This window comes from Panulirus ornatus, chromosome 23 (assembly GCF_036320965.1).
Source record: "Panulirus ornatus isolate Po-2019 chromosome 23, ASM3632096v1, whole genome shotgun sequence".
Lineage (NCBI taxonomy): Eukaryota > Metazoa > Arthropoda > Malacostraca > Decapoda > Palinuridae > Panulirus > Panulirus ornatus.
Genome location: NC_092246.1, coordinates 7,041,441 through 7,054,705, shown reverse-complemented (window position 1 = coordinate 7,054,705; position 13,265 = coordinate 7,041,441). Strand labels below are relative to the sequence as shown.

General features: G+C 39.0%; 1 protein-coding gene across 11 annotated transcripts in view; it reads left to right on the top strand.

The window, feature by feature from the left end:
- The window catches only part of gek (serine/threonine-protein kinase gek), a 266,032-nt gene that overhangs the window by 102,371 nt on the left and 150,396 nt on the right, over nucleotides 1–13,265 (top strand). For 10 of the 11 annotated variants that reach the window (XR_011714432.1, XR_011714433.1, XM_071676518.1 and 7 more), the window contains one exon: nucleotides 5,174–5,276. Coding sequence is in view for 8 of the 11 variants with exons in the window: in XM_071676518.1 (XP_071532619.1) it covers nucleotides 5,174–5,276 (103 nt within the window). In the remaining 3 variants the exon portion in view is untranslated. Of the gene's footprint in view, nucleotides 1–5,173; nucleotides 5,277–9,220; nucleotides 9,332–13,265 lie in introns of those variants that run through there. The other variant, XM_071676525.1, reaches the window with a different exon arrangement.

Sequence of the window (13,265 nt, the reverse complement as noted above, 5' to 3'; positions counted from 1 at the left end):
GAATAATGATGATAGCAGATTAGGGGTGAAAAAGAAAGTTTGAATAATGATGATAGCAGATTAGAGGTGAAAAAGAAAGTGAAAATTTGAAAAATGATGATAGCAGATTAGGGGTGAAAAAGAAAGTGAAACTTTGAATAATGAAGTGTTAAGAAGAGTCTGAAAGAAAGTGCTATATTTGCTTAAGAATAGATTCAGCTGATAAGACACCACATTAGGCTGGCACTAGAATCATTGACCGTCCTTTTCCTCTTCATTCTAATGACTGATGTGATGAAAATGTTATGTTGTTTTGTAAAATCATTGTAGATAATGTTCTAAACAAGTTAAGTATTCTCACATGATGAAGATTCTTTTTGATGGGATCCGCTCCACCAAGACTGGATGGATTCTTCTTAATAGGATTAGGATTATCACTGGTCCAAAGATGCCCCAATATGCATCCTTTAAGATACCTGTGTTGGCATACACTGGCTGTGGTATTTTTCAGAAAGCTTAAAGAATGTATAAAAAATCCATTTTTAGGACTTTAGGCATATGTTATGAAGTATGTGCCAAACATTTCCTCTCCCTCCCCATACTGTACTGTGCTAATATGAGATATTTCTATTGATGATTGACAAACTTACTTGGTAATGGTGATGTTGGTGCCAGATTTACTGTTTAGTGTATTTGCTGTTGAAGAGAATTAATTTCAAACAAACGAATTTGAATTTGAAAAATAATGCATGACCATATATAGTGTTACAAATTTTAGATTATTGGAAATATTTACATGCCTACAGTGCCATACACACAACAGACTCACTGTTATGTTAATGTTAGTATAAAAGATTTGCTATTGGTGTACAATGGAGAGCAATCAGTTGTGAACAAATTCTTGTTGAAAAAATGTAAGACCAAAAACAGCATCACAGATTATCATAAACATGCATGCTCAGCTGATGGCTGGCTGTCTATTCCATGTTCACTTTGGGAGTACCAAGAGGGTCCACCCCATTGTGCACCAGAGTGTTAAGTAGTGTCAGGTTTAAGGCTAAAACTGGTCATGTAAACCTTGGAAATAACTGTCTGAGAGGTCATGTGTGATGGCGTTTGTTGGGTTAGATGGTGTCCTGAGTGATGTGTTTGATTTTCTTACCCTAGACACTCAAGAAATACTAATTTTGCCCCTTTTGAGTAAAACATTAATGCTTTTAACACTATTGCTAGAAGTACTAACTTAAAATACAATGAACCAATGTCATAACTCTTCTCAGAAAAACCTGATATAGCAGTGATAGAAACCTGAATGAATTCAGTGAGCAAACACGTTAGCAGAGTCAGTGATTCTAGGATACAACATTTTCATTTATGAGTACCTTTCGCCCCAGGCCCCCCCTCACACCCTCCAGACTGCATACCTGCTTATCACTCCCTCACCACCACATCCATAAACAAATGAAAGTCATAGTGACATCAGTGACAACCCTGCAACAGATCCACCTTTACCTGGAACCATTCACCCATCTCTTTACCTACCTACATATGGTAACATTTACTGTATACCTACTGTATGCCTAAAGAATTGAAATTATATAGAGTGACTGATGGCATGGTAAAAGACATGACAGATGGATTTGAATGTTGACAAAGCAAGGTAATGGACTTTGATCCATCAGTCTGTATCTCTGATGCCTGTTACCAATGGGAACTCCCTCAAGGGAGTGGCCATGGCTATAGAATCTCCATGACTAGTGAACTCCAGTGCCGCTTCTTAGCCTTTAGCGCTTCATCTGTAACAGACTACTGACAGAGGGCAACTCCAGCACCGTGTTTGCAGAGGATCCTACCTAATGTTCCTCCTGACTGCTTTTACCTAATGATCCTGCCAAATGTTTCTACCTACTACTTCTACATATGTTTGTACCTAATACTCTTGCCTAAATGTTCCAACCTACTACTTCTATCTGTTCCTCTTACCATTTTGCCAAAAGGCACGGCAAGTGCATGCCAGAAGTTTATCGTAAATATGAAATGCTTGTTAAAACATTATTAGAAGTACTAAAAGTAGAAAAGCCCTTAGAATGATTATCAGTAGTGATCTGAAATATGAAAAACTATTCTTATTTACATTTGATAAAACCAACAGGATGCAGGGTCTCATAGCTAGACGTATGAGCTATAAAATTAAGGGTACAGTACTCACTTTTTTATAATTTCCTGGTCAGACCTCACTTAGAACACACTTTTCAGTTACGGTAACCAACCTTGGTCAAAGGTGAGTTCAGAGAAGAGCAAGAAAACTTATTCTCCCTCAAAAAATAATCCTTTTGAAGCAAGACTTAGAGACCTTAAATTGTGCTCTAAAAAAAGTGCAGATTCCAGGAAGATCTAATGCAAGTTTTCAAAACATAGTACTGCCTTTGATACTGTAACTTAAAAGAAATATCTTTACATGAGATGAGATACAACAACAAGAAATATTATGATGAAGGTAAAAGGAAGAATGTATGAAATTTTTTTTCATTTGTAGCAATGTAGAAGTTTAGAATAAACTGGCACCAGATATAGTAAATGCAAGTACCTTCACATCAAGGCTTCATTCTTATCAATTATCTGAAACAGTCCCCCTTAAAAAAGAATTATGCAGGGAACAGTTTTTTTTTTTTTTTTTTAGTAGACTTCAGCCAAAATGAGGGCATGTCCATTTGGAGTAAGTCACTCTAATCATTCATACTTTTAAAATTATCATGGTAGTATACTTTTTCATACTATGTGGTGTTTCTTCCCAACTTTTTCCTGCCAGTTATTGAGATAGTTGGGAGGTGCCTTCTGCTTTGCTATCACATTTTTATCACCATTTATGATTAAGATAGTTGATAACTTTGTTGTGGACCATCAGGTCTTCTGTTATCTATTGTTTTTCATATATTCCATAAACAGAGAATGATTGTGTGCCAGGTCCTGTGTTACATTTGCCACTGTTTGACAAGCTTAAAGATGCTGTCAGGTATGCATATAATTTTGCATCCCCTAAATGCTCTGGAAAATGTCATGCTGCTGCTGGCACTGGAGCTTTCTCACAAACATACATTGGGTTTATGAGCTGTGTAACATATTAAAGGTACATTTGATGGAATTCAGGTGTGTGATTTAGGTAATAAACACATTTACAACAAAACTATGTGTTAAATCTTAAGTTGAATGGGTGACAAGACATTGTGGACTCCCTGTATGCGTAGCTTTGTTCAGCTTTCAATTGTTCATCATCCAGTAACAGTAAATTTTGCAATCCAGCCTTCGGCAGCTGTGTGATCAGCAGAAAGTTTTTCACCTACTCTCTTAACATTCGTATGGTACCCATCTTTGAGAATATTCTTGTGTTTTCTGTTTTCAGTTCATCATGAAAAAACTTTGCCAGCTCATGCAACATTAGCCCAGAAATAGCTACTTCCTTCACTCATAGATGAAACCACTTTTGTAAATCTTGATCTATATCATTGATCTGTGCTTGATGCAAAGTTCTTTGCTTGCTCATATGCTCTGATGTATCACAATCTCAGAAAAACTTTAGTTTTTATTCTCTCTGTATCTTGGGATCTTAAATTCTTGAAGTACAGTACCAAAAACATAATCATCGCTGAACTTCTTACTGATACCTTTTACAAGATTTTTAATCATCTAGCCTACTTTGCAGTTCAGAATGATTTGTGTTTACGTTTTGCATGGTGAGAACATGTTGGTGTTTCTTGTTACATTATGATTGTGTATAGGGAGCAAAATAATGAAAAACAATGGGTAAGTTTGAAGGAATAGAGGTTCCAACAATGTTATATGGTTGCGAGGCGTGGGCTATAGATAGAGTTGTGTGGAGGAGGGTGGATGTGCTGGAAATGAGATGTTTGAGGACAATATGTGGTGTGAGGTGGTTTGATCGAGTAAGTAATGAAAGGGTAAGAGAGATGTGTGGTAATAAAAAGAGTGTGGTTGAAAGAGCAGAAGAGGGTGTTTTGAAATGGTTTGGTCACGTGGAGAGAATGAGTGAGGAAAGATTGACCAAGAGGATATGTGTGTCAGAGGTGGAGGGAACGAGGAGAAGTGGGAGACCAAATTGGAGGTGGAAAGATGGAGTGAAAAAGATTTTGAGTGATCGGGGCCTGAACATGCAGGAGGGTGAAAGGCGTACAAGGAATAGAGTGAACTGGAACGATGTGGTATGCCGGGGTCGATGTGCTGTCAATGGATTGAACCAGGGCATGTGAAGCGTCTGGGGTAACCCATGGAAAGGTCTTTGGGGCCTGGATGTGAAAAGGGAGCTGTGGTTTCGGTGCATTATACATGACAGCTAGAGACTGAGTGTGAACGAGTGTGGCCATTGTTGTCTTTTCCTAGCACTACCTCGTGCACATGAGGGAGGATGGGGTTGTTATATCATGTGTGGCGGGGTGGCGACAGGAATGAATAAGGGCAGACAGTATGAATTATATACATGTATATATGTATATGTCTGTGTGTGTATATATATATGTATACATTAAGATGTATAGGTATGTATATGTGCGTGTGTGGACATGTATGTATATACATGTGTATGTGGGATGGTTGGGCCATTCTTTCGTCTGTTTCCTTGCGCTACCTCGCTAACATGGGAGACAGTGACAAAGTATAATACATAAAAAAATATGTAATATGTCACAATAAATGCTGGGGTCCAGAGTGCTAAATGTTTGAATTGGCCAGTCTTGAATACTGACACCAGATGTTCCAAGATTTATGAGAATTGTTCCCTTGTTATTAGCTTATAGATTTTTTGTAAACATAGCCTGTCTTCTTATGATATGACTTTTTTGAATCGTGGATTTGCAAGTGTACATGTATTCTTTATTAGAAATCACCTGCAAATATGATTGACATTTTATTTACTGTTGCTGCATCTAGTTTATTTTACCCATTATATTTGTTATTGCTGCATATTATTTATCATTCACTCTAATCCCATTTGCTAATAGGCTTTCTCTACATGCAGTTACTCCAGCACATGTCAGGCTCCCTCTTTAGTTTAGGTATCATTAGCATATTAGACATTTCTGTTAGTTTGTAAAATATTGTGTGGATACTTGGTCCACAGGCCATCTTTAAATTATTGCCATCAGAGATTTGTAATGTATAAAGCTGGATTATCTTTACCTAGAGCAGAGACAGCGTGTTTTCATGAAGAACGTGATGTGCTTGTGTTTGGAGACCGTCGGTGGATAACTAATCTTCATTATGCCTTCCAAGATGATAATAATCTGGTGAGTATAATGATGAATTCGTACTATTATTTTATCATACTTTTTATATACTGAATTGAAAAGAATTTTTGAAATGGCTGTATGCTTATTTGATGCTGAAGGAAAAAAGAGGCGTGGATGAATAGAAAAAAGTAAAGATTTAGTGATGTACTTGTCACTTGATGGTTTTCGAAAATAAATGATCGATCAGTATTGAATTGGGTTACTCATTTTTCAGTATTCTGTAAATGGAATTTTCATGAAAATCTCATAGTATTTATTTTTTGGAATCAGTTGTTTTTCATTTTGTTTTTGTAATGTATGAAAGAAAATATCAATGGAAGAGGATGTGTTGAAATGGTTTAGACATATGGAAAGAATGAGTGAGGAAAGATTGACAGAGAGGATATATGTGTCAGAGGTGAAGGGAACAAGGAGAAGTGGGAGACCAAATTGGAGGTGGAAGGATGGAGTGAAAAAGATTTTGACTGATCGGGGCCTGAACATTAGAAGGGTGAGGCATGCAAAGAGTAGAATGAATTGGAATGGTATACCGGGGTCAACGTGCTGTCAGTGGACTGAACCAGGGCATGTGAAGCATCTGGGTTAAACCATGGAAAGGTCTGTGGTGCCTGGATGTGGATAGGGATCTTTGGTTTTGGTGCATTACACATGACAGCTAGAGACCGGGTATGAACGAATGTGGCTTTTTTTTGTCCTTTTTCCTGGTGCTACCTCACTGAAACAGGGGTTAGCAGTGTTATTTCCTATGTGGTGGGGTAGTGACAGGAATGGATGAAGGCAAGCAAGTATGAATATATACATTTTCATACACATTCGCCATTTCCTGTGTTAGTGAGGTCGTGTTAAGAATAGATGACTAAGCCATAGAGAGAAAATCCTCCCTTGGTCCCCCTTCTCTGTTCCCTCTTTTTAAAAAGTAAAAACTGGAGGGGAGGATTTCTAGCCCCCCCCCCTCCCTCCCCTTTTAGTTGCCTTCTGTGACTCACAGGGAATACATGGGAAGTATTCTTTTTCCCCTATCCCCATATAAAATATATGAAGGTGAAATTTCACTAAAGTATGAGTTCATACAATTTCATTTATCATGTAATTTTTCAATATATGTGGTACGACGTGTTTCGTGGAGACACTCCACCTCTTCAGGTGCCATTACATAACAAAGTTATTTAAATCCCAACATCACGCTTGGTTCCTGCTGTCCAACACCAGTCTTTCTGGGCCAAGCACTGTTTGTTATGTCTGGTCATAACCCTTGTAAGGGAGAGTGATAAAGGAGGTTCAGGTTGCGAGGCGTGACCTGGGTAGCTAGGTGTGTCGTGAACAACTTTTTTGTTTTCGTGTTTTGTCAATTCTCTCATAATGATTTGGTTCATGCTAGGATGGGCTTTCAGATTACCCAGAGACAAATTAAAGTTCTTGGTATTATTAATTAGGACAGATACAATGACATTACGTGTGGCACAATCAGCAGAGAGGTATAAAATAACAGGATTTTCAAGATCTATGGGTTGATCATTTTCATGATGTTGTTTAGCAATCACATTTTTGTGGTCATCCCTCCGTACTGAATGTCAATGCCAATAACGCCTCTCTGTAACAGTCTTACCAGTCTGGTCCACAGAAATATAATGGAGAGGTGTTATTGGCACTGACATTCATTACGGAAGGAAACAGATGAAAGAATAGCCCAATCCACCCACATACTCATGTATATACATACACGTCCACACACGCAAATGCACATACCTATACATCTCAACGTATACATATATATACACACACAGACATATACATATATACACATGTACATAATTCATACTGCCTGCCTTTATTCATTCCCATCGCCACCCCGCCACACATGAAATTACAACCCCCTCCCCCCTCATATGCGCGAGGTAGCGCTAGGAAAAGACAACAAAGGCCACATTCATTCACACTCAGTCTCTAGCTGTCATGTAATAATGCACCGAAACCACAGCTCCCTTTCCACATCCAGGCCCCACAGAACTTTCCATGGTTTACCTCAGACGCTTCACATGCCCTGGTTCAATCCATTGACAGTATGTCGACCCCGGTATACCACATTGTTCCAATTCACTCTATTCCTTGCATGCCTTTCACCTTCCTGCATGTTCAGGCCCCTATCACTCAAAATCTTTTTCACTCCATCTTTCCACCTCCAATTTGGTTTCCCACTTCTCCTAGTTCCCTCCACCTCTGACACATATATCCTCTTGGTCAATCTTTCCTCACTCATTCTCTCCATGTGACCAAACCATTTCAAAACACCCTCTTCTGCTCTCTCAACCACACTCTTTTTATTACCACACATCTCTCTTACCCTTTCATTACTTACCTGATCAAACCACCTCACACCACATATTGTCCTCAAACATCTCATTTCCAGCGCATCCACCCTCCTCTGCACAGCTCTATCTGTAGCCCACGCCTTGCAACCATATATCATTGTTGGAACCACTATTCCTTCAAACATACCCATTTTTGCTTTCCGATCTGTGAGTAAAAGTTTGAAAGTTACTGAAGTGTGAGGCAAGGGAAAGCATTTTATTTCTACTTGGGGGTTGGTGGCTAGCTATAGAGTAATTGGGCTAGTGCTGTTGCATCGATCTGGGTGCTAGTCTTGTTGAGATGGGCCTGTATTAGGAGGGTCTTTAGTTCACTATAAAAGTGTTGAGTGGGAGGGGTTGCTTGGCAGTCACTGTACGTAATGTGCTGTCTTGGGTGATTTACAGATTTGTTACATTTGCTTTTAAGAGGGTGGAAGACCATATAGTGGAAAGTGGAGTGGATGAATTATTGGAATAGAATGTTGAGGGATTCTCTTTTTGTCTAAACATGGTGCCATTTAGTTATTAGATGGCATTTTGTGTTTATGTTTTGTAGGTTGAGAGTGAGTGTCATGTGTGTTTTATGTGATACCTAGAATGGTTGATGTTGTGTTCACTGTGATAGACTATCCATTCAGGGTGACTGGAGGGTGTGAGCTAGATTCATGTCTGTTTGGGGTTAAAAGATTGATTGAAGACTTATGTGCAGATGCAGAAATTCTGCTCTTGGTAAGTCATTGTTCTAAATGTGTAATGTAGTGCTACATGTTTGATATTGCTGCTGTGGTGTTATCTATATAGGGCTGTGGTTTTGGTGCAGTAAACATGACAGCTCGTGAATGGATGCGAGTGAATAAGGCATTTTTTTCATCTCTTTATAGTGCTACCATGCTAATGTGCAAAATGGCATACATTTATGAACAAATATAATTACCTCCTGTAACAAGGAGTCCCTTGTATTTATGTGAAGCTTTTGCAGCACTCAGGCAGCTGACCACTTCCACCAGTTGGGATCAGAAACCATAAATTGCTGTAATGATGTGTGTGCATTTAGCGATTGATGAGTTATTTCAGTGTTTTGTTTTATTTATTGAGGGTAAGGGGTATGTGAGTATAGTTTATTTAAGTGTGAAGCAGGAATAAACTTTTTATTGGTACTTGGGTTGGTGGTTGGCCATGGAGTGGTTGGATGGGAAGATTCTAGTACTGTTGCATACAATCAAGTTCCAAGCATGTTGAGTTGAATTGGGATTATAGTTGAAGGATCTTTGTTTCATTGTGTAGCTGTAGAGTGTATAATCTTGGTAGGCAGTCTGTGATTGTTCTGAGTGTGCTATTTTGTTTGGTTCGCAGCCTTGTTATATATGTTACGAAGAGGACGGAAGACCAGGAAGATGAAGCATGATTTAAAGTGAAGCAGTTGAATTGTATATTGAGGATGGTGTGGGATTCTTAATCTTGTCCAAATCTGGTGTCAGGTAGTGTTCTGAGGACATTTAGTTTGTGATTGCTTTTATGTTGATGTCATTGGTGTGTTGAGTGAATGTTGTTTGTGTCGTATGTGATGGCTACAATGGTTGGTGTTTTCTTCAGCAGGAGTGATTGTCCATTCAAGGTGACTGAAGGATGTGAGCTGGATTCGTGTCTCTCTGGGTTAAAAGAGTGATTGAAGACTTCTATGGAGATGCAGACATTCTGTTTTGGGTGAGCCATTGTTCCAGTTGTGTAATGTGGTGCTGCATGTTTGTTGCTACTTTGGTGTAAGGATGTTGTGATATGATTATGAGGTTGTCTGTTTATGAAAGGACCTTCATATTATGGTTTGCCAGAGGTAATTGATGGTCATGTAGGAAGAGACTTAAGAAGGTTGGAAAAAAGAGTTGCTTCTTAGGGAATTCCATTGTATAGTTTTGTTTTTTGAAATGAAGCTCTTGTGAGCAACTCTGGCATGGCAGCTGGCTATAAAACTGGCCATCCACTTACTGCTGTTGTTGCAGAGGATGGTGTCAAGTATCTTGTGTGAGAGGATTCATCAGGGGACAGTGTTGAATGTTTTGTGATTGTATTATGTCTAGAACTGTGTGGGAGGGGTGCTCTGGTTGGTTGAAGCTGTTTAGGTTGTTTTGTGTGAGGTTACTGTGTTGCATGATGGTGGAGTGTATGGGTCTGAAGTCATTTTGTGTGTAACAGTGGGATGTTTTGTTTGATTACTTTGTGGCTCAGTCTTTCACAGAGTTTGGATATAGAGGAGAAAAGTGATATAGAGTAGTATGAGGAGGGGGAGTTGGATGGTTTGGACCATTTTAGGATTGGTATTATGATTGCAAGTTTTCAGATGTTCAGGATTTTGTTGTGTAGCTGGGATTGGTTGAACATTGCTGCAAGTTCATGGATTGCAGCTGGACCAAGGTCTGTATTGTGAAAGCTTGATATCATGTCAGCACCTTTAGTAGGAGTAAGGTTTTCATTGCATGGCCTGTGCCAGTGGAAATGAAGGACGGGTGGGGACATGTTTCTGGATGTATATTTTATAGGTTTTTCATTGCTTTTTAATTTAGGTGTGAGTTGGTTTGTGGCTGAGTTTTGGGTAATGTCTCATGAGTATGTTTGCATGTTCCTTAGGAGAAGGGATTTCATTGGAATGGTCAGAAATGCTTCATGAGAGGGGACTGAATTGGTGTTTTAAGTGTGGATCATCTTTTATTTATAGGTGAGGGTGGAAATACAGAGGAATCCAAAGAGCAACAGACTGTTGTGTCCTTTCAAACCTGTTTGTTATAGTGCAAGATATCAGAAACTCATAGATTAGTATGGTAAAAGTTGAAAGGCGTACAGATAATGTAAAGAGGGAAACTTGCACACAGTTTATTTGACTTAGGAGGTGCATGTTATGTTAAACATGGGCTTGAAGTAGAGTATTCATCAAGTGTGTCCTTAAATTTATCTATGACACTGTTTTCAACCACTCTAGTTAGTAGATTATTCCATACTTTAACTTTCCTGTTCAAGAAAAAGTACTATGCCAAATTAGAGATAAAACACTTGCTCAAGTTTGCATCCCTTACTACAAGTGAAATAAGTTGAATCAAGCTGATAGTTGTTTGTTAGAACAAGATTATCAAAGCTTTTAAAGATTATAAATAATTTTATCAGATCACCTTTTATCTTCTTTTGTGAGTATGTGTAATGAAGGTGGTGAACACAAAGGTCTTGGGAGAGAGGAGCAGGGATAGGAATGTCTTTTGTGTAATGAAGGTGGTGAACACAAAGGTCTTGGGAGAGAGGAGCAGGGATAGGAATGGTTGGGAGTCAGTTGTTGCTTGCTGATAACACAGAACTGGTGGCAGATTCATGTGTGAAACTAGAAATTGGTGTCTGAAAGGAGAAAGTTGAGAGTAGATATCAAATAAAGCAAGGTTATAAGGTTTAGCTGAGCAGAGTGACAGATTATCTTGGGTTTGAATTTGAATGAAGCAAAATGGAGAAAGTGAAGTGTTTTAGATACCTGGGAGCATTTATATGGCAGCGAATGTAATTATGGAAGCGGAAGTGAGTCATAGGGTGGGTGAGGGGGCAAAGGTTTCATGAGCATTGAGGAATATGTGGAAAGAGAGGTCACAATCTGGGAGGACAAAAATAGGTATGTTTGAAGATATATCAGTCTCAGTGATGTATGGATGTGAGGCATGGGTAATAGATGAGAATGTACACAAGAAGGTGGATGTGTTAGAAATAAAAGGTTTGAGGACATGTTGTGAGGAAGTTTGATTAAGTAGGTAATGGTAGGAGAAGAGAAAGGTGAGGAGGTAAAAAAGGCACTGATGAGGTGTTGCAGGAAGCAACTTGACTTTCATATGGTTCTGGCAGATCTTGATTGGGTTCAGGTCTAAGGAGTTCTCAGGCCATTATAGCAGTAGAAAAAATTTCTTGAATAACCAAGTCATCACCTTTCTAGCTATATGCAGGGGGCATTATCCTGCATAAAGTGATCACACCCATGAATCTCATAAAAAGGAAGCAGATAGTACTCTAGCACCTTGTATTGCTCTCCATTCATTGTAGTGTTTTTAGGTAAGAAGTACAACTCTCCTCTGTCCATTGCAATGATAAAGCAACCCGAGATCATCACCCTATATGGGTGTTTCACTGCCTTCACTTTGATACGATAGTCATATCACCTGGCACCCTCCGGTCTCCTCACCCTTTCCTGCCTTGACTGAATCACTTGAAGGAGCTCATTGGGAAACACCTTATTTCACTGTTGCTAACTCGAGTCCTTGTATTTCTTTGCAAATGCAAGTTCTTGCATTTCATTATCTTTGTAAGCAGGGGTTTGGAAGCTGCCCAAGGTGAGGGACTGGGAGGGTACTTTTACGGGTGCTGGTGAATGGTTCTTTGAGAGACGTTTCCTATCATTTTTTGATAGTTTTTCATGTGTTCATCAGCTGAAATATGGGGTTGCTTTAATACTTACTATCTTAGGAGGTTATAAGTAGATCAAAAACTCTCCCTTGGTCACACAAGGATGGGTTCTTGTGTTGGGATGATGATGATGTCAGGGAGGCCATGAGCTCTGGCAAACAGCTGCCTGATTATGTTATGAGTGCCCAGGTTGCCTAGAAATCTCATGTGTACCCACATTTTCTTGCTTTCAGGCAAAAGTTTAGGCTTTCTCCTTAGAAATGAAAGAGCCAAGCATCTAAAGATAGCCTGAGGCAAATTTAGGTGGCTTGCTGGTGTTCATAAGTTTAGAGACTGTAGTCTTAGCAACCGGATGTGCAATGATTTCACCCAGAGAGCATCATATTGTCATACCCACAGTAAACCTCAGCCTTGTATCACCTATGAAGGTGCATGAGGGCAGACAAGGCTTTTTTTTTTTTTCTGACAGTGTGTGTCAAAAATGAGGGGACAAGAAAAGAGAAGACAAAATTGGAGTTGGAAGTATAGAGTGAAACAGATTTTGGGTGCTCAGAGTCTCAGCTTGCAAGAAAGTGAAAGGCATGCATGGGATAGAGTGAATTTGAGCATGTGATATAAAGGGGATGATGTGCTGTTTAGGAAGGAAGAATTTTTTTCTAATTTTGAAACTTATGTTGTTTCCTATTAGTGAATGGAGTACTTTTTCCTGATTACAGAAATATATGAATTGTCTCTGAGCAGTTGTCAAAACATCTGCTTTGCAGTTAAAGAACATGGGTGCTTGCAATATGGTAGCAGTACTTTGCACACAAGTATGCTTACGTGATTTTCATTATCAGTTAACTTTTCTTGCTTCCATTACACCATAATAGAAGTGTACATTACTTTTTGTGTCAGCACGTAGGAAATTGGTTGGTAAAATATTTTGGATGAATATCATAATGTTACCATAAGTGTTAAATATATTTATGGATGGGATGGTGAGGATGGTAAATTTGAGGTTTGTGGAAAGAGTGACTGCTTTGCAGTCATTTAGTATTTGTTGATGATGACAAGGCTCTGATTGTAGACTTGAAGGAGAAATTGCATAAGCTGACATCTAGGTTTGGGAGTGTGTGAAAGAAGAAGGTTAAGAATTGATACAAATAAGATTTAGGTTAATAAGTTCAAGGGGGAAAGAGAGAGGTTGGTTGGCATAAGAATTTGAATGTTGAGA